Source organism: Phacochoerus africanus, chromosome X (assembly GCF_016906955.1).
Source record: "Phacochoerus africanus isolate WHEZ1 chromosome X, ROS_Pafr_v1, whole genome shotgun sequence".
Taxonomy (NCBI): domain Eukaryota; kingdom Metazoa; phylum Chordata; class Mammalia; order Artiodactyla; family Suidae; genus Phacochoerus; species Phacochoerus africanus.
The window spans coordinates 88,750,298-88,772,455 of record NC_062560.1 but is presented as its reverse complement, the minus strand read 5'-3'; the positions used below and the strand labels follow the sequence as shown (position 1 = coordinate 88,772,455).

General features: G+C 43.9%; 1 protein-coding gene across 2 annotated transcripts; it reads right to left on the bottom strand.

Annotated features, from left to right (window-relative positions):
• Positions 1-3,425: 3,425 nt before the first annotated feature.
• Positions 3,426-21,340, bottom strand: PLP1 (proteolipid protein 1). 2 transcript variants are annotated; one of them, XM_047765547.1, is made up of 7 exons: positions 21,181-21,340; positions 11,617-11,803; positions 10,681-10,942; positions 9,439-9,607; positions 8,427-8,500; positions 7,545-7,610; positions 3,426-5,527 (listed from the first exon to the last, which is right to left on the bottom strand). In XM_047765547.1, exons 1-7 carry the CDS (start codon positions 21,182-21,184, stop codon positions 5,456-5,458), a joined length of 834 nt encoding a protein of 277 aa, XP_047621503.1. In that variant the 5' UTR covers positions 21,185-21,340; the 3' UTR covers positions 3,426-5,455. The 2 variants fall into 2 exon arrangements, with proteins under 2 accessions (XP_047621503.1, XP_047621504.1); XM_047765548.1 differs by having other exon boundaries at positions 10,786-10,942.
• Between the last annotated feature and the right edge of the window lie 818 nt (positions 21,341-22,158).

The following is a 22,158-nucleotide window of genomic DNA, read 5'->3' as shown; positions in this document are numbered from 1 at the left end:
ATGATATCACTTAAACATGAAATCTAAAAAACACAACAAATTACTGAATATAACAAAAAAGAAGCAGACCAGTGGGGAGAGGGGAGGGGGAAGAGGCAAAATAGGGGTTAAGGATTATGAAGTACAAACTATTCTGTATAAAATAATCTAGAAGGATATATTGTACAATGGTGGGAATGTAGCCAATATTTTATAATAACTACAAGTGGAGTATGATCTCTAAAAATTTTGTGAATCTCTGTATTGTACATCTATAGCTTCATCGTACTTCAACTATACTTCAACTAAACATGTTTTTAAAAGAACTTAGAGAAAAAGATATTTAAAAAGTTACAGCCACTTATAAAATTTCAAATATCAGCTCACCTGTTTGCTTTTAATGTTGTAACCCTCAAAACCCAGCTCAGTGGTTTTCCCTTTTCATGTTCGAAAGGTAGAGTTTTATGTAACACATGAAATATCAATTAATCTGTTTCCTTCAGAGCCCAGAGCTGGCTCACTCTCCATGTGGTGAGCAAAGCAGTAGAAGTCCACTGAACATTTTTCAACACTAAATACCATAGCATGTCAGGCCTCTTTCTCTAGCCACAGATTTGCATGCTTCCATCTTCTCTTATTTCACTGTTTCTCATGTCACTGTACAAGTTTCTCCCTGATTCTGTCTTTTCTACCTTTTATGTCACGTGATGTTGGTCTCATTCTTCACCACACTTCCCATCTCTCTCCCTAACCCCTTTTGTCTTTAGTTGAGTTTTCTGAGGGCAGAGACCATGTCTGCTTTAATCACAGCCATATTTTCAGCATCTAGCATAACACTTGGCACAGAAAATTGGTTAAATAAATATCTGTTGGAGGTTTGACTCAAATGTTAAGGTTGAATTTCCTTTGGTTGTTTTGATGTAGAAAACACTCACTGCTTTATCTTACTTTTCTTTCCTTTAGAATAAAGCTGATCAATTCAAGGAGTACCAGAGCAGGAACACATGACCACCAAACTTTGCAAGACAGCAAAAATTGCGAAAAACACGGTTGTTTATCTCAAAGTCGACAGGGTAAATATTTCCCAATTTCTAGATATTGACTTGAATTCCTTACCTGCTTATTAATGTAGGACAAGGCCACGTATTGATTTTTTTAATGTAAGAAGGAGTATTTCCTCCAGCTGTTGTTTAATATTCATCAAGCTAACCATTAATGTCAAAACAGACACACTGTCTGCTCACAGTAAGGAAAATCAAAGAGAGAAGTGCCTTGTGTCTTACATTACCCTTGCATGACTTCTCAGATTTAACCTGGATGGAAAGAAAAAGCCAGGCTGAATAGCCTGTGTTTATATAAATCCTGATCCATGTGCCCTCTGACTCCCCAGATGACTGCGTGGGTGGAAACACGCACATGCATTGTGACAGTGTGTGCAAAAATACTGTCACATGTGAGGCCAGGAGCAGGGTGACATAGAGAGCAAGTCACAAGTTGTCAGGACTCTAAATTGAAGTTTTGTTTTTGTCCGGGCCCTAGAAAACCATAGCCACGTGAAATCATGGCCCTTAACCACGACCTCTCCCACATACTGAGGTCATACATTCAGCCAGTCAGACTGGCTTGTGCATGCTCCCTGCCTCCATTCTGCTCCACCCTGGGAGACTTCTCTGCTTTGATTGAGGCTGAATGACATCCTTGAGTATAAGATCATATCTTTATCACCCTTCTACTCACATCACCCCCAAACTGGAAACTCCCAGAGTTTAGCACAAAGTTTTGTAGGCACCCAATAAATGTTTGTAGCCTGACTGCATGAATGAGCGACTGAATATTGCTCTGGCCAAAGCCACAGCTTCCACACTCTGTATGACTGCACTCAGTGCTGACCCTGGAGATAGAAGAAGCAATACAACTGACGCTGTAAGAAAATGTTTCTTGTTTATACTGCTGCATCTTGATCTTTGGCTGATCTAAGCACAAAAAGAACTCTTTCAGTTCAGAGAATGGAGATTCATGGTGTGTGGGAGAGCTAAGAACAATGAGCTCAATTGATAGACTGGAGATGCTCTCAGCTGCTGAGAGCCTGGAAACTCCATCTATAGATCGGTCCCAGAGGGCAGAGCCAAATAAAGGCAGATGGAGAACACAGTTTTCTTGGGAACTGGCTTTCCATTCCTTTGAGGCAAAAATACATTCACTCTCTAGCACCCTGAATCAATTCTCCAAAATATGGTGCTGTGTGTCCTGGTTTGCCAGTGTGTAAAAATAAGTCCTTGTCATATTTTTATTCTTTTTGTCTTAAAGTCATCCAACCAGGCTTGCTTGCAGAATATTAATTATAGTGAAGCAGAAACCAGAAGATGAAATTGGAACTACTTTTGAACGCAGCTCCTTAACTGATAACTGACTACTTGCCCCCAAGCTAAAGTCTCCTTTCTCTCCTATCATGCTCTTTGCCATCTGCACCTACAGGACAATGAATTGATTGCTGATTTTAAGTCAGTTTTCTTCAGACTGGCTGTAAGAGTGCTTACTGTCCAACATTGCCAAATTCTAGCCTAGAGTTGTGACAGGGATTTAATGCTGTGTCCCAAGTGGGCCAGTGGACTGGCTAGTGGGGTGGAAGGCATCACTAATCTATCTTAATACTGCCCTGCCACAGACCGTTTAAATTCACATTGCCTTTACCATATCTGTTCTGCCCCCACATTAAACCTTTCATCCAGGAGTTCCCATTGTTGTGCAGTGGAAACGAATCTGGCTAGCATCCCTGAGGACTTGGGTTCAATACCTGGCCTCACTCAGTGGGTCGGGATCTGGCATTGAGCTGTGGTGTAGGTCGCAGATGCAGCTCTGATTCAACCCCTAGCCTGGGAACCTACATATGCCATGGGGGTGGCCCTTAAAACAGCAAAACAAAAACCAAAAACAAACAAAAAACCCTTCATCCAGCACTTTCCAGATAAAACTGAGCATTATTCATGTACGAAGCACTAAGTGTTCACTATAGGAATATATAAACGATTCAAAGAAAAGTTAGCAATAACTGAATCCTATACACACCAGTGCTGAGGCGCCAGTATCATATTAAAGAAGCAACCATATTTGACTCTGAATTAGTAGAATACTCTGAAACCCAACTTCTATGAGAAAATAAACCTTAAAATGCAATGAATTAGTATCAAGACCTGAGTTGAGTTCTAGCCCAAGCTCAGATATTGGGTTTCTTTAGGTAATTTACTCTGCCTCTATTTCTTAGTGTCTCCAGCTATAAAAATAGAAGTGATTTACCTATCTTTATTTCAGAAAACTGTTGTGAGAATGACTTGGCTGACCTTAGAAATAAATGAGCTCCTTGAACAAAGCACAAGAAAGGTACAACTATTTTGAGTCTTTGTTGCGGGGTTAAACAGAATAATTCAATCAAAAGACACAGTGTTTGATTGAGAACATTCTTAATTTTATTTTCTTTAATTTTATAAAATACATTTTGTAAGATAAGTTTCTAAAAGTTTATCCTTTATGTGGGTTAAAATTGAAATTCTGTATCAGAAATGAAGGAAACACTTTCAGTTGATTAACTCTCTTCGTGTGTGTCTATGTGTGGATATATGCATAGGAGGTATCCAGGGAAGGGTTGGTTATTTGTTATTTTATTAAATCAAAACAAAACACAAGGTATGGATTACTTCACTTTCCTTGATCTTGATTGGTTTCTTATGGAACCTTTCCCATATCCTCCCTCTATGCAGCCTGGAAGCTTCTCTTGTATACTGGTCTGAAAGCGAGTATCAAGGGTCTTTTTGTAAAGATCTTACATCTCCTTAAACATTTCTGAAACCACTTTGGGGGAGAAAACAAAACAACTCTTTACAACAAAAGAACCACCTAGAGTCATACCTGTAAAATCTTTCCTTCACTAGAGACCAATCAGCTTTATATTTTTTAACCCAAAGGTAAAATCCAGGAAGACTGAAACCTGGGAGCCACTCAGGTTTCAAATTCTTTCCACCTTTCCTTTTCTATGAAAGCTTACCAACTGAATAGCTGATGGCTGTTAGATTTGCTTATATGATCTGCAACAGGAGAGAATAATCTGTACATTAAACCTGACTCTTTAACACTCTTTAACACTGCTAAATCAAATCATCTCCCACCAGCTGGAAAGAATGATCAAATAGATTTTTGAAATTGAGGTTCAAATTCACCAAATCTGTTTCTGTAAAGGACAGGATAATTGGTAGAAAACCCCAATAGATACAAAGAACTAGCCAATTTTACTTATCATTTGTGGTGTTTAATGTCCAATTTTCACTTGTTAAATAATCATGATCAAAGAATCATTCTCCAGGCATTTCTGGTACAACCCCCAAACAGGTGATAGACAAACTGGAAAATGTGAAATGTGCATCATTCTGAAACAAATCAAGATCTTCAAATCACCTGTTATGACCAAATGGCTAATACCCCCATGAAAAGAGCACCATTGTGAAGATAAGACAGAGGCCAAAGTACACAACTAATTAACAGAAACATGACATGCTGTCCAAAGAGTTATCTATCCTGTGTCTACCAGAGGGCTACCAGTTTATACCGTTAGACACTAGCAACCGCTACTTCTGAAGCCAGTCTTTTTTTCACATGAGCTAGTTTCTCTCTATCCTCAGCTCCTTGGAAACCACAGGGTTGTCATGGTAGCTGTTATCAAGGAGAAGGGAGGGAGAAGATGCAGACAACATCCTGTTTCTCTTCTCTAACGAGGTATAAGGCCAGGTGCCCCCTTTGTCTACACAGACACTATGCTCCCTTATGCTATAAGTAAGGTTGGCTGAGTTAGGGCTTAAATAGTCCATTGCCATTGGGGTCAGTGCTCTCTTTCTATAGGAGAAAGATCCTTGCTTTGACCCCCTTCTCCCAGCTGCAATAGGTAGATTTGGGCAAATGCTCTTACTGTTTTGCTGGCATTCTTTTTTTTTTCTTCTATCTTCAGTGGAAATAGGGAGACAGGAGTGAGTTTTCTGTTTTGTACACCAAGGAGAATACAGTTGGCCCCCAAGATGGCAAGGGGACCAGGTACATCCCTTCTCTCTACCTGAGCATCTTCCTTTCCACTTTGTCTCCATCAGTGGAAGTGCCCTTTGAGAAGAAACACTTCCTGGTCCTCAAGAGATGCTTGAAAATTGAATTAGAGCCTCCATTTCTCTGTGACTTGCAGGTGGGGAGTCACCATCTTAAGCATTTCCCATTTCTAGCAGGAACCAGCTATGAAGCAAAATGACTAAAAGAGGTACATAAAAGGGGAGAGTCCACAGAGAGACATTAATCACCACAAGACCCTCCTTTCTTGTTACACTTGTCAAGTAAGAAGAGGGCCAGTCAGTGGCAAAGGCAAAGAGTTAACGTGGGAGACGCAGTATTGTAGGCTGTGTGGTTAGAGCCTCGCTATTAGAGAAAGGGAAATTTCTACAGGAAATCAGAACTTGGTGCCTCGGCCCATGAGTTTCAGGACGGCAAAGTTGTAAGTGGCAGCAATCATGAAGGTGAGCTGGAGGGAAGAGAAGAGAAGATATGAGTAAGAGTAGAAAAGGCAGCTCTCCATCCTCCAATCCCTTTGGAAATGAGGAAGAGTAGGAATCAAATCATAGCTAAATAAGAAAAAAACTGGAGTTCCCATTGTGGTTAAGTGTGTTACAAAGCCAACTAGTATCCATGAGGATGAAGGTTCAATCCCTGCCTCGCTCGGTCGGTTAAGGATCTGGCATTGCCACAAACTGAGACGTAGGTGGCATATGTGGCTCAGATCTGGCATTGTGTGGCTATGGCATAGGTCAGCATAGGACCCCTAGCCTGTGAACTTCCATATGCCACAGGTGCAGCCCTTAAAAAAAAAAAAAGAAAAAAAAACCCTCCAGTTCTGCAAAAAGCAATACATCCAGGCTTTTGCTCTGTATACTTGACTGGAAGCCAGCCCTCTCTGAGACATTTTCTTCCAATGGCCCAGGCCCCAGAGAATTAACTTGACTTGACAAGGATTTTTTTCCACACCTCTGGCCCAGCACTGAGTTTTTCTCAGGGATGTGAACATTTCATTGGCTCTACCATCATTATACCTATGTATCTGTGTGACCTGGGCTCATGGGGTGCTTGCTCTAGACACATTGCCATGCCAGGCGCCACAGCCTTCCCCTGCTTGATGCATACACTTATTTCACTCGACTCTGTAGAAAAGCCTCACCAGTGGGGGCCAGGAGTACTGCAAGCTGATCCTTGGCTGTTGTTCACCATTTATTCAATGACTTGAGAGATAAATTGCTTCAGCCTTCAGTACCCTAAGTATTTTTTTTGCCACACCCACCCACAGCATGTAGAAGTTCCTGGGCTGGGATCGAACCCGCACCACAGCAGTGACCTGAGCCACAGCAGTGAAAATGCCGGATCCTTAATCCACTGCACCACCAAGGAATTCCAGTACCCTAGGTCCTTAATCTGAGCAATGAATGAACATCAATGACACTGTGGCATAATCAGTGATGGTACTGTGACACCATCAGCAGGACCTGGTACATAGAAGTGCATTATAGTAATAACAATTCTAATAATGTTAAGAGGTCCTTCCAGTATTTTCAGAAGAGTAACTAAATCCCTTGGAGGACATCCAAGATGGATTCCTATTTACAGCATATAGAATCCCATGCTACCAAAAATCATGTTTAGTAAGGTTTGAGTGTTCTTATCACTGACCTGACCAGGATGTGTTGAGAATTAATGGTAATTTCTGACTGAAAAGCACTTGACAATGTTACATGCTCTGTAAATGCACTGTAGTTTTTTTGTTTGTTTGTTTGTCTTTTTAGGGCCACACCTGCGGCATATGGAGGTTCCCAGGCTAGGGGTCGAATCGGAGCTATAGCCGCCAGCCTACACCATAGCCACAGCAGTGCTGAATCTGAGCCGTGTCTGTGACCTACACCACAGCTCACAGCAATGCCAGATCCTTAACCCACTGAACGAGGTCAGGGATCGAACCTGCATCCTCATGGATGCTAGTCAGATTCGTTTCTGCTGAGCCATGACAGGAACTTGTATATTATTATTATTGGCCATGAATCTCTTTCCTCCTCTTTCCTCATACCACTTTTCTTATTTCTATCTAGTTTCTGAAATTACTCTGCCTTGCTGACCCAAAGTAGGAGGACACAGTCTCTACAGTCTGCTGCCTCTGCCCAGTAACTTCTCTCCAGCATGTCAAGGTTAGAAGGAATCTCTCTTTTTACCTTTCAGCATAGCTGTCAGTGCTGCAAGCTGATCCTTGGCTGTTGTTCACCATTTATTCAATGACTTGAGATAAATCTCTTCAGCCTTCAGTACCCTAAGTTCCTTTCTTTTTTTAGCCACGCCCACCCACAGCAGGTAGGACTTCCTGGGCCAGGGATTGAACCCACACCCCCACACCACAGCAGTGACCTGAGCCCCAGGAGTAAAAACGCCAGATCCTTAATCTGCTGCACTACCAAGCCATCCCAGGACCATTAATTTGTCTAGATGACTCAAAGACAACTCACCAGGGAAACCAGTGTGGCTGCAGCCCCCACAAAGGCAGCAATAAACAGGTGGAAGGTCATTTGGAACTGCAAGAAAATGCAAACGGGAGAACTGGGTCTCACAACAGCAAAAATACATTCTGCTGCAGATCATGAGCACAACTTTCTGGATGTATTGATATCTTTCTGTGTGCTCATTTGGCATCTCTAACAAGTTGTCACCTCCTTGAGTGTAGGCCTCCCGTTCTTTAGGGTACACCATAGCACCTGACCCCCAGCACCCAGAACACAGAATAACCATAAAACAGTGTCATCCTTCCACATGATCACCGGGTTCCCTATGGTTGTGCCCAGGATCCCTTAAATTTAATTTAAAGCAACATTTTGCTTTCAAAGAAATGGTTTACTGACTTCTTCCTTAGAATTGACCTTTTCACCCCAGCCCCACCTCATTTGTGTATAATATCCATCCTCAATGCACCATTTTCCTTTTTCAAATGTACTTTCTTTTCAACAAGACTGAGAAGTTCCAAACTGGAAGTGTTTTGTAAAACCTATGAACGGCTGTGCACATCCCATTTCCTTAGGAAGGCATTTGAGTAAAAGAATGAAAATTTTCACTTGGGGGATTTTTCCATTAAGCTCTGTCTTTACCTAAAGCAACAGATTTCTCTTTTAAAGGCGGAAGTCCTAGAACGGAAGGCTTTCTCTGTGGTTCTAAGGAAGATAGATCACTTACCATGGATGCTCATTGGCTCAAGCATACTCAGCCAATATTATGTAGAAGGCAAGCTGCTAACTCTAAATCCAGCCAAGAGAAATTGGTCGTTAAAAAATCAAAGATGGGTAGAAATTTTATGGTAGTAGACTTTCTATTGGAAAACAAACCAAGGGCCCACTCACCTCAGCTGTTTTGCAGATGGACAGAAGGTTGGAGCCACACACCTTGCCAGGGAAAGCATTCCATGGGAGAACACCTAAGACACAAATATCAACCCATGTGAGCTTCACAGGGTTATGGGGCTACACAGAGGACTTGTTCCATCTTTAATCATCCTCAAAATCAGAATCCTCTCTTCTAAAGATTTACCAAAAAAAGGAGTTCCCATGGTGGCTCAGTGGTAATGAACCCAACTAGTATCCACGAGGACGAGGGTTCAATCCCTGGCCTCGCTCAGTGGGTTAAGGATATGACATTTCCATGAGCTGCTGTTAGGTCACAGATGCAGCTTGGATCCTGCATTGCTGTGGCTGTGGTGTAGGCTGGCAGCTTTAGCTCAGATTCGACCCCTAGCCTGGGAACTTCCACATGCTATGGGTATGGCCCTATAAAGACAAAAAAAAAAAAAAAAAAACACTTACAAAAAAAACAGAAGGTGGTATTGAGCAGTTGTGAAGTGTGATGTTCCTTATTGAAATGGGCTGCTTGTGGGTTGAGAACAGCGGTCAACTAGGATAGAACAGTGTAAACAGCCAAGCAAACTCCCACCACTTCCAAGAAGTTCCTTTCTCAGGGAAGAAAGCTCTCCAGTTTCACTGGAGAGGGCTTAGCAAACTAAGATATGGACATCTATATTTTTATTTTTCCCCATAACTACCACTATCCTTCCCCTAAGCAAAAAATCACATAGAATGGATAAACAACAAGGTCCTACTGTATAGCACAGGGACTATATTCAATATCCTGTGATAAACCATAATAGAAAAGAATGCATATATATGTATACGACAAAGAATATATATGTATGTGTGTGTGCGTGTGAATGTGTGTGTGTATAAATGAATCGCTTTGCTATATAGCAGAAACTGATAAAACATTGTAAATCAGCTATACTTCAATAAACTTTTTTTAAAGAACCACATATATAGTGCAACTATAGGGGGGAGGGAGGGAAGCCAAGCCACCCTAACTCACCATACATTCTGGCATCAGCACAGAGACTGCCTATGCTGGCAGAGGTCTTGCTGGGGAAGGCAATAGACTGGCAAGTGGTCCAGGTGTTGAAGTAAATGTACACAGGCACAGCAGAGCAGGCAAACACTAGGAGCCACACAACGGTCAGGGCATAGGTGATGCCCACAAACTAAAACAATTGATATGAGTAGAGGGGTTAGAAATCAGCATCAGCCTGCAGACATTGAAACATCAATAAGGAGATCCTGGAATGGCATGTACCAGACATGAAACCAGATTCCAGGGATCTCCACCAAAAGAGACGAGTAAGCAGGGCACCTCTGCCAAATGTCATTGGCAGTATCTACTAAAGAGCTGGCCCCAAGTATGACAGAGGGTAGGGGGAATGGGTGGGGGTTGGAGTGAGGAGGACCCCTGGGTTAGAGAGGCTTCAGGAGATTGTTTGGGCAGATAAGGTGTGAAGAAATCAAAAGAGATCTTGGAAGAAAGTCGTGCCATTTAAATGCTGCAAGCTGAGCTTCAAAAATGTTCCTTGTCAAAGGACTTTTGATCCCTAGTGATTGAATAAAGCCAATGAAAGATTTAAATTTCAGATCCAAAAACCTTTCCAAGCCAACTGCTGTCCATAAAAGAAATCACAACCCTTAGACATTCATCCTCCAGAGGATCTTTAACTCTAGAGGCTGGAAACCAACGTGTACCTCATTGGAAACTTGGATAAGCCCTGAGACAAAGATAAAGCACTAAATATGCAGATGTACATTGATTTCCTCTGGAATCTCCAGCAATGCAGGATCCTAGAATATTGTGAATTCCATATTGGAGCCAATAATTTAATTTCTATGATCCACCTTCCCTCTTGGATCAGGTACCAAGATCTCAATCCCAGGAGTAGCATTTTAGTCTCTTGGGCAGGCAACCTACTCTGGTGGTCCCCGCTAGGAGGGGAGGAAAGGGGTTCCAACAGATGGCTTAGAAATGGTCTGATCGTACAAAGCATCCCTCAAAACTCATGCTTTTCATTTTGAGATGAAATTTTCTAGGGAATTTTGGAAAAGGCAGGCCAAGCCAGCTGGGCACCACGTTCTTCCTGACCTTGTTGTTCAGCTGTAGCCATCACGTCCTCACTCGAAAGCCAGGCCCCTAGAGAGGACCCAGCCTTGGGTGGGGGTGAGGCCACAGACTCATGCCCAGTTGTTCCCCCACCCCTTGTTATTGCCACAAAATCCTGAGGATGATCACCTTGTCGGGATGTCCTAGCCATTTTCCCAAACAATGACACACCCGCTCCAAAGAATGAGCTTGATGTTGGCCTCTGGAACCCCTCCCCTTCTGGCCCCCTGTTACCGTTGCACTCAGGCCCTTCCCGCAGATGGTGGTCTTGTAGTCGCCAAAGATCTGCCTGACTGCGCCGGTGGTGTAGAAGCCCTCAGCCAGCAGGAGGGCCCCATAAAGGAAGAAGAAAGAGGCAGTTCCATAGATGACATACTGGAAAGCATGGATCCTGCATTGATGGAGAAACAAAAAGCCAGAAAATCTTATGAATTGAGGACCCAGGTACCTTGCTACCTAAGTTAGTTGGACACTTGAGAGGGCACCTAAAGAAGGCTAAGGATTCTATAGAGGAATCACTAGGTTCTTCCTCTATGCTTCTACCTTATCTTTATTGAAGTAAGAGGAGACAGGGAGCGTGTGGCCAGAAGCATGTGCTCCTCACCCACACCTGGCTTCCTCTGTGACCTGAGGAACAGGAGCCCTACTCTCCTGGGCCTGACCCTTCAATAGGCACAGCCTCAGAAGTGAGGGGAGAGAGGAGGGAGGCAAGAAGGAAACCCCACGCTGTCCAGTCATTGTGCCTCTCCCCAGTTCTTGGTCTGGACCCCTGGAGAGGCTCCAACTCAGTCCACATTAACCCTAACTAGCAGAAATGAGAACATGTGAGACAAAGCAAGGGGGGCGGCTAGGAGAGGGCAGATCTCCTCTCTGAATGTGGCATTCTCCCATCATTTTGGGCTTCAAATGTGGCACAGGTGGAATTTGCATGCAGAAGGGAGACCCAGGAATCCGGTCTGGCTCTACACCCATCCCCTACTCGTCACTAAAGTACTGATAACTTCGGCATCTCTAAGGTTGAGAGACAGGAGAAAAAGGGGTTTGTGTGATACAACAAGTACTTACACATTGATGAGATACTCGTAGTCCTGGTAATTTTTGGAGAAATAGGTCTCAATTAGCTTTTCTGTGCCAGTGAGTGCTTCATGTCCACAGCCACAGAAGAGTGCCACCCCAAAGAAACACAATCCAGTGGCCACCAGGGAAGCAAAGGGGGCCCCTACGAGACATCTCGCACAGCACTCTAACAAGCCTAAGGAAGAAGGAGGGCAGACATTCAAGGATGTACAGTAAGTAACTCATGCCAATCAGCCCTCTCTGCCAGCCAGGCCAGGCTCTGTGCTCACACACACAGATGGGGTGGCCACCCCAGGGGCCAAAAGCAGGGGAGTCTAGAACTTTAGACTTTTTTTCTTTTTAGGGCCAATCCTGCAGCATACAGAAGTTCCCAAGCTAGGGGTCTAATTGGAGCTGTAGCTGCCGGCCTATGCCACAGCTACAGCAACACCAGATTCTTAACCTGCTGAGCGAGGCCAGGGATGAAACCTGCATCCTACTGGACACTATGTCAGGTTCTTAACCTGCTGAGCCACAACGGGAACTCCTAGAACTTTAGACTTTTAGAATGTGATAATTGACCCCCAAGCCATGCTTTATTCCATTCTTGAAGCTAAATCATTACCTTTAGTTCCCAGAATCCATGTGGGCTTTTTTGTTGTTGTTTGTTTTGTTTTGCTTTCTTTGGCCACACAGGAGGTATATGGAAATTCCCAGGCCAGACATCGAACACTTGCCACAGCAGCAACCCGAACTACTGCAGTGTCAATGCTGGATCCTTAACTGCTAGGCTATCCACTAGGGAACTCCTATGTGGATTTTCTTTTTTAAATTTTTTTTAGCCACACTTGTGGCATATGAAAGTTTCCAGGCTAGGGGTCAAATCAGAGCTATGGCTGTTGGCCTATACCAGAACCACAGCAATACCAGATCTGATCCTCATCTGTGACCTACATCACAGCTTGCAGTGATGCTGGATCCTTAACCCAGAGCAAGGCCAGGGATCTAACTCCCATCCTCATGTATACTAATCGGATTCTTAACCTGTTAAGCCACAATGGGAACTCATTTTTTAATTAAATTTATTTTTATTACAGTATAATTGATTTATAATGTTGAATCAATTTCTGTGTACAGCATAGTGATCCAGTCATACATATATATACATTCTTTTTCTCATATTATCTTCCATTTTAATAAGCTGTATTCAAAGTATTCCAGCTAGAGAGATGATGCAGGCATTCCCTCCTTTCTTACAATTCTGCTTTGTTGGTTTTAGTCATGTATCAAGTCTTCTGGAGCATACTATGTGCCCAGCATTTTGCTAGGTGCTATGTGGGATGTGAAGGCATAAAAGACAGAGACTCTGCCGTGTGGGAGTTTTTTGTCTACTGAGGAGAATGAGCTGGGCTAGGTAGACCTAATATTTTCAACTAAGGATTCCAGGCAGCCAAGTACATAGTTACAAAGGGTGAATGCCCTTGGAGTTCTAGGAAGGGATGAGTGATGGCCAGAGATATTGGTATTAGTCAGACAGATTTGAGCCTCCAAGAGCATTCCAGGTGGGGGAACTTTGCCAACTGCACATTCCTGGATATTCCTGAGCATTGTGTGTATTTGCTGCCTGGAAGGCTTGGTTCTTCCTAATCCAGATGTGTGGAGGGAGGGCAGTCCAAAGGAAAGGAAGGGACAAGTAGAGGACAGGAGATATTAATGGAAGGGCGACAATTATTCACAATAAGAAACATGCAGACTGAATGATTTGGTTGATATGACAGCTTGGCCAATGCCCCCACCCTCCATCCTACACTGGATTTCTGTCAAAACACCTACAAAGAGACTTTATATGAAGTCAACAAAGCGGGAGTTCCCTTCATGGCTCAGTGGTTAATGAACCCTACTAGGATCCATGAGGATGCGGGTTCAATCCCTGACCTTGCTCAGTAGGTTAAGGATCCAGCATTGCCACAAGCTGTGGTATAGGTCACAGATGCAGCTCAGATCCCGCGTTGCTATGGCTCTGGCGTAGGCTGGTAGCTGTAGCTCCAATTTGACCCCTAGCCTGGGAACTTCCATATGCCGTAGGTGCAGTCCTTAAAAAGCAAAAATAAAATAAAATAAAATAAAAGTCAACAAAGCATGAAACATCTTTCTGGTGTGACAAAACTGGTGTCTTAAAGTACGAAGAGTCCCTGAGATCTCTAGACCAGGACATATGCCAGGGCTGCTGAGAAACAGGACAGGAATGCAAGGACTCACAGGCTCTAAGAGCAGCTGTGCCCCAAGTGCTAGCACTCAACTCAAAGGGGTCCCCTGGAGTGAAACTTAACAAATATCCAGAAGATTGTTGAATGGTTATCTCTGGTCTCTTAGCCAGATCCCCAGAAGTTGGAAGAAATGGAAATGTTAAACTCTTCAGAAATGAATTTATAGAAGTTCCCTGATGGCCTAGCACTTAAGGACTCAGCATTGTCACCGATGTGGCTTGGGCTACTGCTGTGGCTCAGGTTCAGTCCCTGGCCTGGGAACTTCCACCTGACATGGGCATGGCAAAAAAACTATATATATATATATATATATATATATATATATATATATATATATATACAAACACACACACACACACACACGCACACACATATATACATACACACACACACACATATATATACTGGTTTTATCCATCTATTCACACATCATATAGATATGATAGACGAATTATTTTTGTATATGTAATATGCATATATAGATTATGTATGTGTATATACACACAGACACAAATAATCAGCAAGCGTGCCAAGAAGTTGCTATTTTGAAAAAGCATGGTGGAACTCCTTACAAAAATAAAATAAATCATATTAATTTTTAGGTTTGGATTTTTTCCAAGGCTCGCTTGTCTATACCAGGGTACCAGAGACTAGGGGAGTCCTTTGCCTGCCCTCTTAATACTTGTAGTTTCTTCTTAGCCCTGAGTGCTCAAACATCTGGTGATTTGCATGGCTGAATTGCATCAGGGTGAACAGATTTTGAAGGATGAAATTATCTCTATCATGAGAAAGTTAAGGCAGAAGCATGTGTCTCTGTCCTCAGCCATAAAATGAGGGAGTCCTATTACCCACTGTCTCCTAAAAATGACAGCCCTTCCTTGGTGCTCAAAGAGCCTCTTCCTCACAAATTCTTGCATGTCACACCAGAGATGAGGCTCTGAAGCCCAAGCCATGCAAAATAAGTAGCTAACGTTTGCAGCAGATCTGAATTTTCCTCCCTTCTCCAAGAACTGGCACACTGCTCTCAGGAAGCTTGGCTTCTATAGGAAGGAATCAATTTGCAGCTGTGTTGCTTAAGTGGAGGCAGAGTTTACTTAGGGTGAACTTTGCAACTGCAATTGTGCTTGGTTAGCCTCATCAGAGCTGGCCCATGGTGTGTGTGTGCACGTGCCAGGGCGGGGGCACATGCATGATTGCCAACGTGCACACACACGCCTATATAGTATACCAGAGAGAAAAACATAGCAGTTGAAATTGAACATTGTCCTCTGGAAACATTGAGAAATTGATCTTCCTTTTTCTCACCCCATTAAGATACTGCATGCATCCTGGAAGTCAAGAAGCTTGGAAATAAACAGAGCTGCCATTTTCCTTCTCTGCCTCTCCAACTCTTCCCACCCCCAAACTCTTAGACTCTTCTAGTAAAGAAGGTCTCTGAAGCCTGGGGGTGGGGGAGGGAAGGTCAGTGACCCTACTGTTCCCTCTCTCCCCAACACAGGGTCAGGGCTTGAACAGAGCCCTCCATAGCTCCCCTGGACAAAGAAGCCTTGTTTTTCCCTGAGATCTCAGGAGCCTCATTGGTATTCTGCAGGGGCCTGCAGGCCTGGGGGTGGGGAGGGGGTCAGACCCAGGGAACAATGGAAGAACTGTTTGTTTAGCCCAGAGTAAGGAGAGCCATCCTCCCAAGCTAGTGATCGTCTTGTGCCCACTCACTCCAGCTTTTTCACCCTGGAAGGGGGTGAAAATTGTGGTGCAGGTGTGATCAGGGATGGAGAAACTTGAACTCTTCTTAGAGAATTCCACTCTAAGCTGATGCCCTCTCCAGTGTTGAAAAGATGGGGGGATGCCTCTTTAGTGGATCTGGTCCCTCGATCATCATTCCAGATAATCAGAGTATCATATATAGTGTTCTTACCAGGTGATAAAGGGCTAAGCCATGGGAGAAACTCTGAATCATCAACTCATATTATTTCTTCTTACATCCTTTTTTCCTCTATTTTCTTAAAGCTTAAATAACTTAGCACCCCCTTTTTCTGTTCCACTGCCACTTGAAGCAAGGTACTAACAGGACATAGGCTTCAGTGAGTCTCTAACATGGAGCAATAAATGGCCCTGGATAAACCTATCAATCCTCAGCTATAGACAGTTCAACGATACCAGCATAAGTATCAGATGTTCATCTCTTCACATCTAAATGAAGTGTTTGTTCTGAGGGCATTGAAGTTCAGCAGAAGTGAAGCATCTCAGTCAGTCAGTCCAAGCCAAAAACCCAATTTTGGATTCCAGCTGGGAGAAATCAGAACATGCAAGACATTGTGTCATCAAAGTAGTTGACAATGAAAACATTCTGAAAAAGGTCTATTGGGCTCAACTTTGATGTTTTTCCACCCAAGAAACGTCCTTGGAAATGCGTGAACAATAATCTTAAGCCATAGGTTCTCGATTTCAGAAGCTTTCATGGTTGAAAGGATGTCAGTTTGATTCAGGAAGGCTGTGAGGGATCTGAAGAAGTTCCTTGGGTGTCTCGAGATTCTCACTTTTCCAGGCTAAGTACAGACTACAGCATGGTAGAGTTGGCATAAAAGAACTATATCGTAGTAATATCATCCTATGTAACTCAATTGAATTAAACCATTTCAATGAGAGGTAGTAGAGAAAAATAATAACCCTCCCCAGTGTTTTCCTTTCATTTCTGTTAACTGGATTCAGCACAATTATTAAACGTATTAGCAGTAACCTAGACACTACAAGAAACAAAAGGGAATTATAAGGCCCAGTCTTTATCTTCAAAGACATTCTCATTGAGGAGAACAAACCTGTCTGTGAATCAAAGACTAAAACTACTATAATCTACTGTTGAAATGTATATAGCCAAGTCCTGTGGGCAAAATGTAAGCAAAGTAGAAGTATTCAGTGTTGGCTAGATATATCTGTGAACTCTCAAAAGTAGTCTAACCAACCTGTGATAGAACTCCAAGACTTTCTCATCAATGCCCTTCACAGGAGTCTGACAAAGATCAGTGACTCTGATCCAGATTCATGTCTATTCTTATCTGAGGGACGGAGCTGATCCTGATGCTGTCTCTTTAAGTAGAAGCCAAGAGCTCCCAAGCCCTCCCTCCTTTCCCATGCCCTGGGCACGCCTCAAGGACCAGCTCTATGATGGAAATTCAGTGTGAATCTGGGAACCCATCAAAAGGAGGAGAGGAAGGGCTTTCATCGAAAGGGATCGTAGAAAGAGACCAATTGTGCCTTGCACAATTCCCAGCCTGTCCCTTGAATCCAATTGACAAAGGGAGAGATAGAAGAATCCTATACAATAGAGCTAAACAACAGACAGGCTGATTGAGTGAAAAACTGGCCCCATCTCCCTAAGTCTCTAATCTGCACTACAGTCTCACCCTCCTCCCAGAATCCACCCCTTAACCTCACCCCATGAACAGAGGCCCCCTTGATCAAGGCCTTTAGCAGTTGACAGGGCCAAGATGGTAGAACAGCCGTGACTGGTACTGGGGATAGATGGGGATCAGTGGGTGGGTTCTAGGAGTAAAACAACAATCATCAGGAGGTACCAGAGACAAAGACTTTTGCTTCTGGCCTTAGCCTGATCAGACAAAGCCCTGCCTATAATCTTGTCTTTCCTACATGAAATAAGCATTTATACCACATTCAAGTGCTGGAAAAGAGCCCCACAGCCACTGAGGCATGTGAATCGAAGCTTGCTAGATAGTCAGGTCATGCAGACAGAGCTAAATAAAAAGGAATCTCCGCCTCTTCTTTGAACAGGTATTATTAACACCATGGCAACAGCATCAGGACTACCTTGTTTTCTATCTTCCCTACTCCTCCCCAAACACACACGCATGCATGCACACACAATGCATGTACGCATGGGTGCACACACCCACGCTTGGGTGCCCATCTATACCCAAACATTGGGAGGCTGAGGTAGAAGCTGGATTGTTAAACTCCATCCCTGACACATTGTCTTTGCCTCACCCACCTCTGGGAAGGTGAAAGAGAAGCACTTGGCACTAAGCTGCGAGACAACAGTTTCTATGCCTTATTCCTTAGGTCAATCTCCAACCAATTCCTCCTCTCTCCTTGGTTGCAGTGGGAAGCTGATCTAGGGATCCTTGTCCTTTTCCTTGGGATGTCGCTAACTCCTGTCCAGAGCCCTACCTGGCAGCTCAGAGGCCAGTGCAGAGTTGAGAGGTCACCCTTAGGACCATTTTTAAATCACCAAAGAATAATAAACCAATCAGTACCTGCTGAGCTTTTGATGTGAATCTGATGCTGGGCAGGCCGTGACAGTGGGAAAGGAAAGGAAAGCCTCTCTGTTCACCCTCTGTTGCTATGACCTTGGCTCATCAGGTCACTGCTCTGACTTGACATTCTCTGGATCTGAAGTTCTGTGGGCAAGGAAGACACTTCTACTGCCGCTTTCTTTCAGCACCAAGAGTAATATCCTGGGGATGGTTTGCAAGGCTTCAAGATAATACACAAACAGGCTACAAGGGGGAAAAGATACCACTGGCTGGGGTTCTACCTTCATGGGTTTGAAGGCTGTATTTCCCCTCCCACCCATCTCTCAGGGGTTTCCTGGGCCTTGTTACTCTTCAAATAGATTTGAGAGCATAGTTCTAGTCATCAGGCTATTGAGCAAACCTCTGGCTTTCCTAGCGCAGAGACAGGGCAAAAAAACCCTTGAAGCAGAGCAGACCTTTCAATCTGCCTGGCTCTCCAAGAATTCCCCTGGTTTTGCAGGGCCAAGGTGGAGAGTGGGTTGGGGAAGGCTGCCTACAATCAGTTTGGCCAGTATCTCTAGGAAAAGTAAGTGTGCTGGTTTGCATATGCTTTCTTTTTAGCTCCCAGCATCCCGACAGCATTCTTGCCATTGTGATGGGATGCAGTTAGTCTCCAGGCATTTTATAAAACTGAACCCCTGCTCTGCCTCCACAATTCGTGCCTGGGCTACACTCACTTACTCTGAGCCAGCCAAATTTAACACCGCTCGGCAAACAGCCACCTTTGGAGGGAAGCGTCATAGTCTGGTTACCAGGGTAACAGCCACTGCTCTCAGACATCAGGCTTTCAGGAGCCAATGTTTTGCTCTTCGGTAATGGCATTATGTCACTGACCAGAAAATTATTATTTACTGCTCTCTGGCTCATTTCCGGTTCCATTGTTATCCCAGAGACTTATTTGCGACATCCCTCTCCCAGTTTGGGACGAGTGTTAATGAACTATTAGTTCTCCCTTAAACCTTTTTTGGGGACTACTGAATTCTGTGTTCCTCTTCACTTCCAATCCTACAACCAATTCCAGTCGAGATCGTGAGCTCCCTGTTTCTGGGGTGATTAAGCAGAAGCTTAATTGGCTGTTGTCAAAGGGAATCCTGCATTGAGAGTTAGCTCAGACAGCTTCTAAAGTTCCTTCCAATCCCAGATTCTGTGATATAATTTGTCTACTAAGATAAACAGCAACACACTCCATGTCAGAAGTAGTAGCAATTCAGTACCTTGTAGAGGTGGTCTATTATTTACAAAGTAGTTGCGATACTTTGTTAAGTAACTGAGAACTCAATAGGTACTCCCTCACATGCACCTGGCCCAAGTATGAGTCAACCCCCAGGATCTGGGATCCAATACACAATTTCCACTGTGCCAATATCTGTGGCAATCTCCTCTGGAGGAAATCTGCCAGCCTCCATAACACGAAACTGTCCCTATAGTCACGTTATACGTTCCTGCCTCTTCCTCAGGGCTTTCATCTCCTAAGGAAGTAATAGTCAGCATCCTTGTTTATTCCCTCTACATTTTTAATTCATGACCTACCCAATAGTTGTCTGATTGGTAGGGTCCCTGATGTTACCTAGGGCAGGAATTGAGGTCCTCCAACATTCACCTCTCACCTGGCCACACTCAATTGGTCCAGTGACTCTCACCCAAGTGCATAAAGTACATATAAAGAAAGCCCAACCACTCTGGAAAGAGTAAAAGTCAGCCTGTACATGGATTATTACATAGTAATTGGTATTATCATGATTTACAATTGTTAAAGAGATTGCTGATTTTCAAAGGAATTTGCACATCATTATTCCTTGATTTTTACAACCCTGAAAGTAGAAAAATGGTTATTCCCATTTTCCAGATGAGGAGGTGGAAATTGACAGCAAACTACCCATAAGTGGCCAATCTGGGATTCAAACCCGGTTGTGTTAACTTCTAGTCCAGTGCTCTGCCCTCCTAATTATCCTGCCCAGATACATGCTTCAAAGAGCTCTCTCAGTGTTTCAGGATCAAACAGCCTAAAGGCTGACACCAGCTTAATATAATTGAAAACCTATTTCCATGGGTGTTGTTGGAGCCTTGTGGGATTGCACTTGATGGTGAATACACAAGACTATCAATTCTTGTTTCATTTAAGATGTATTCAAGTTGCTGCTCTTGTTTTGCCAAATGTGAGCAATGTCTACATGTTTCTGTGGCATCTTGTGTGGACAGACCCTTGTGCTCTGCACATCTTGCTCAGAGACTAGACCTCAGTAGTGCTCTCTACAGAGAAGCCCTCAGTACTCAACCACGTCAGCAAGAGCCCAAAGGTCCCAGAAGCCTCCTCAGCATAGCAGGGTCTTAGAGTCTGAGCCATGCCCTCAGGAAGGCTAAGTCTTTAATATTTGCTGGATATGGTCACCCATGCATGTGTGCGCATGCATGCACACACACACACACACGCACACACACACATCCACAGCCCTACCCATATCTGTTCCCTATGGTAAAGCCATTGAGGACTTTTCTTTCATTTACTGAACCTGAGATTGGCCCCCTCAGCCATGGCCAAGCCTGAGTCCATCTGACCCAATTCCCTTCTGATGCCAAATAGGGTCCAAATTTTGTATCAAGCAAGTGGTTCTTTTGCATATCGGAGGGCCAGCCAACCTTAGATGGCTCCAGCAGAACCAGGGATGGCAGCTGACCGGGCCATTACCAGGGTCTGAGAGCCAGGAGAAAAGGAAGGAAGAGGAAGCCAGAGGTAGGAGGACACATGACCACATCCAGCCTGCCGGGCACTCTCTCCAAGGACCTGTGGCACTCTCCATGTGCCGCTGGAGTTCTTGGGCAATAAAGCGTCATTCTCAGTACAGCAGAGAAGGAGTTAAGCTAATTGTGTGCTGAGGAATTAAAAAGAAAACAAGGTCCAAAACACAACTCATTTAAACCATCAGAAACCCCGAACCCCAAAGTTCTCGCCAATTCCTATGCCTGCGTGAATCTTTCTGGCTAAAGTTCCTGAAACTCACCCATGTCTTTGGAATTCTGACTCCAGTTGTAGACGGCTGGCTAGTCTGCTTTGCGGCTGACTTTGTTCAGCTAGAAGGTTCCTGGTCTCTCCAGACTCCTTCTTCGGTCCTTTACTTTTCCACTCTGAGTATCTTTGTCCTCTTCTCCTGCAATGAAAAGGGCTTTCTGATTGACAGCCAAGCCCCTTAAAGGGACAGGCCCCGCTTTCCTCCTCCTCTCCTCCTCCCCTTCTCCTCCCCCTGTCCCCACCTCCTCGGGAATACTCCCTTCTCTAAGACCTCCATCTTCTCTTTCTGCTTTTCACGGCCAATTGTTTCATTTTCTTTTTTTTTTTCCCTAAGCCTTGCCTGGGTGGAATTTCACTTTGCTGCAGACACATCTGGAAATGTGGCTTGGGGGTGGGAATAAAAAGAAGAGGTCCTACAGACCTCCAACTGATCCTTGGGTCTACTTGGTGTGAGATGTGGCAGTACAAGTGTCAGGAGTCATGGAAGTGGTAGTCCTGGCAAAGCGGTCAGGGTCAAAATACTAGATACAATCTCCCAGAGTCCTTCCAACTCTGTGCCAACCCCACATCTCATTCTTAGCTGCCCTTGGCCTTGTCCACCTTTCCCCTCCCCCTACTCTTTGGAAAATAAGCACTCCCCCCATCCCAGCTCTAGAAACACAATAGAGAACAAAAATTGTCTTTTAAAATAATTTCCTCCAAATCCCTCTTATTTCCAACTGAATGAGGACAAAACACAAGCTGTTGATTCCACGAACAGATTTGGACCAGGCTGGGGAAAACTAGAATTGTAATCATTTTAGAGATAGGATAACAGGGACCCAGGGAGGGGGAAAGACCTGTGCGGGTTTATAGAATAGGCTAAAGAAAAGGTCAGAGTTAGAGCTGTGAGTGATTTCCAGGGGAGGTAATTGGCTTTGAGATAAGAACACAATCTGGGAATTAGGTAATCAATATCCCATCCTGAGAA

Excerpts from the sequence above, each read along its gene's own strand:
- PLP1 (XM_047765547.1), bottom strand. Across the intron at positions 10,943-11,616 it reads TACGAGTATCTCATCAATGT|GATCCATGCTTTCCAGTATG; the intron begins GTAAGTACTTGT and ends CCATCAATGCAG. Across the intron at positions 9,608-10,680 it reads GGCTAGGACATCCCGACAAG|TTTGTGGGCATCACCTATGC; the intron begins GTGATCATCCTC and ends CAATTGTTTTAG.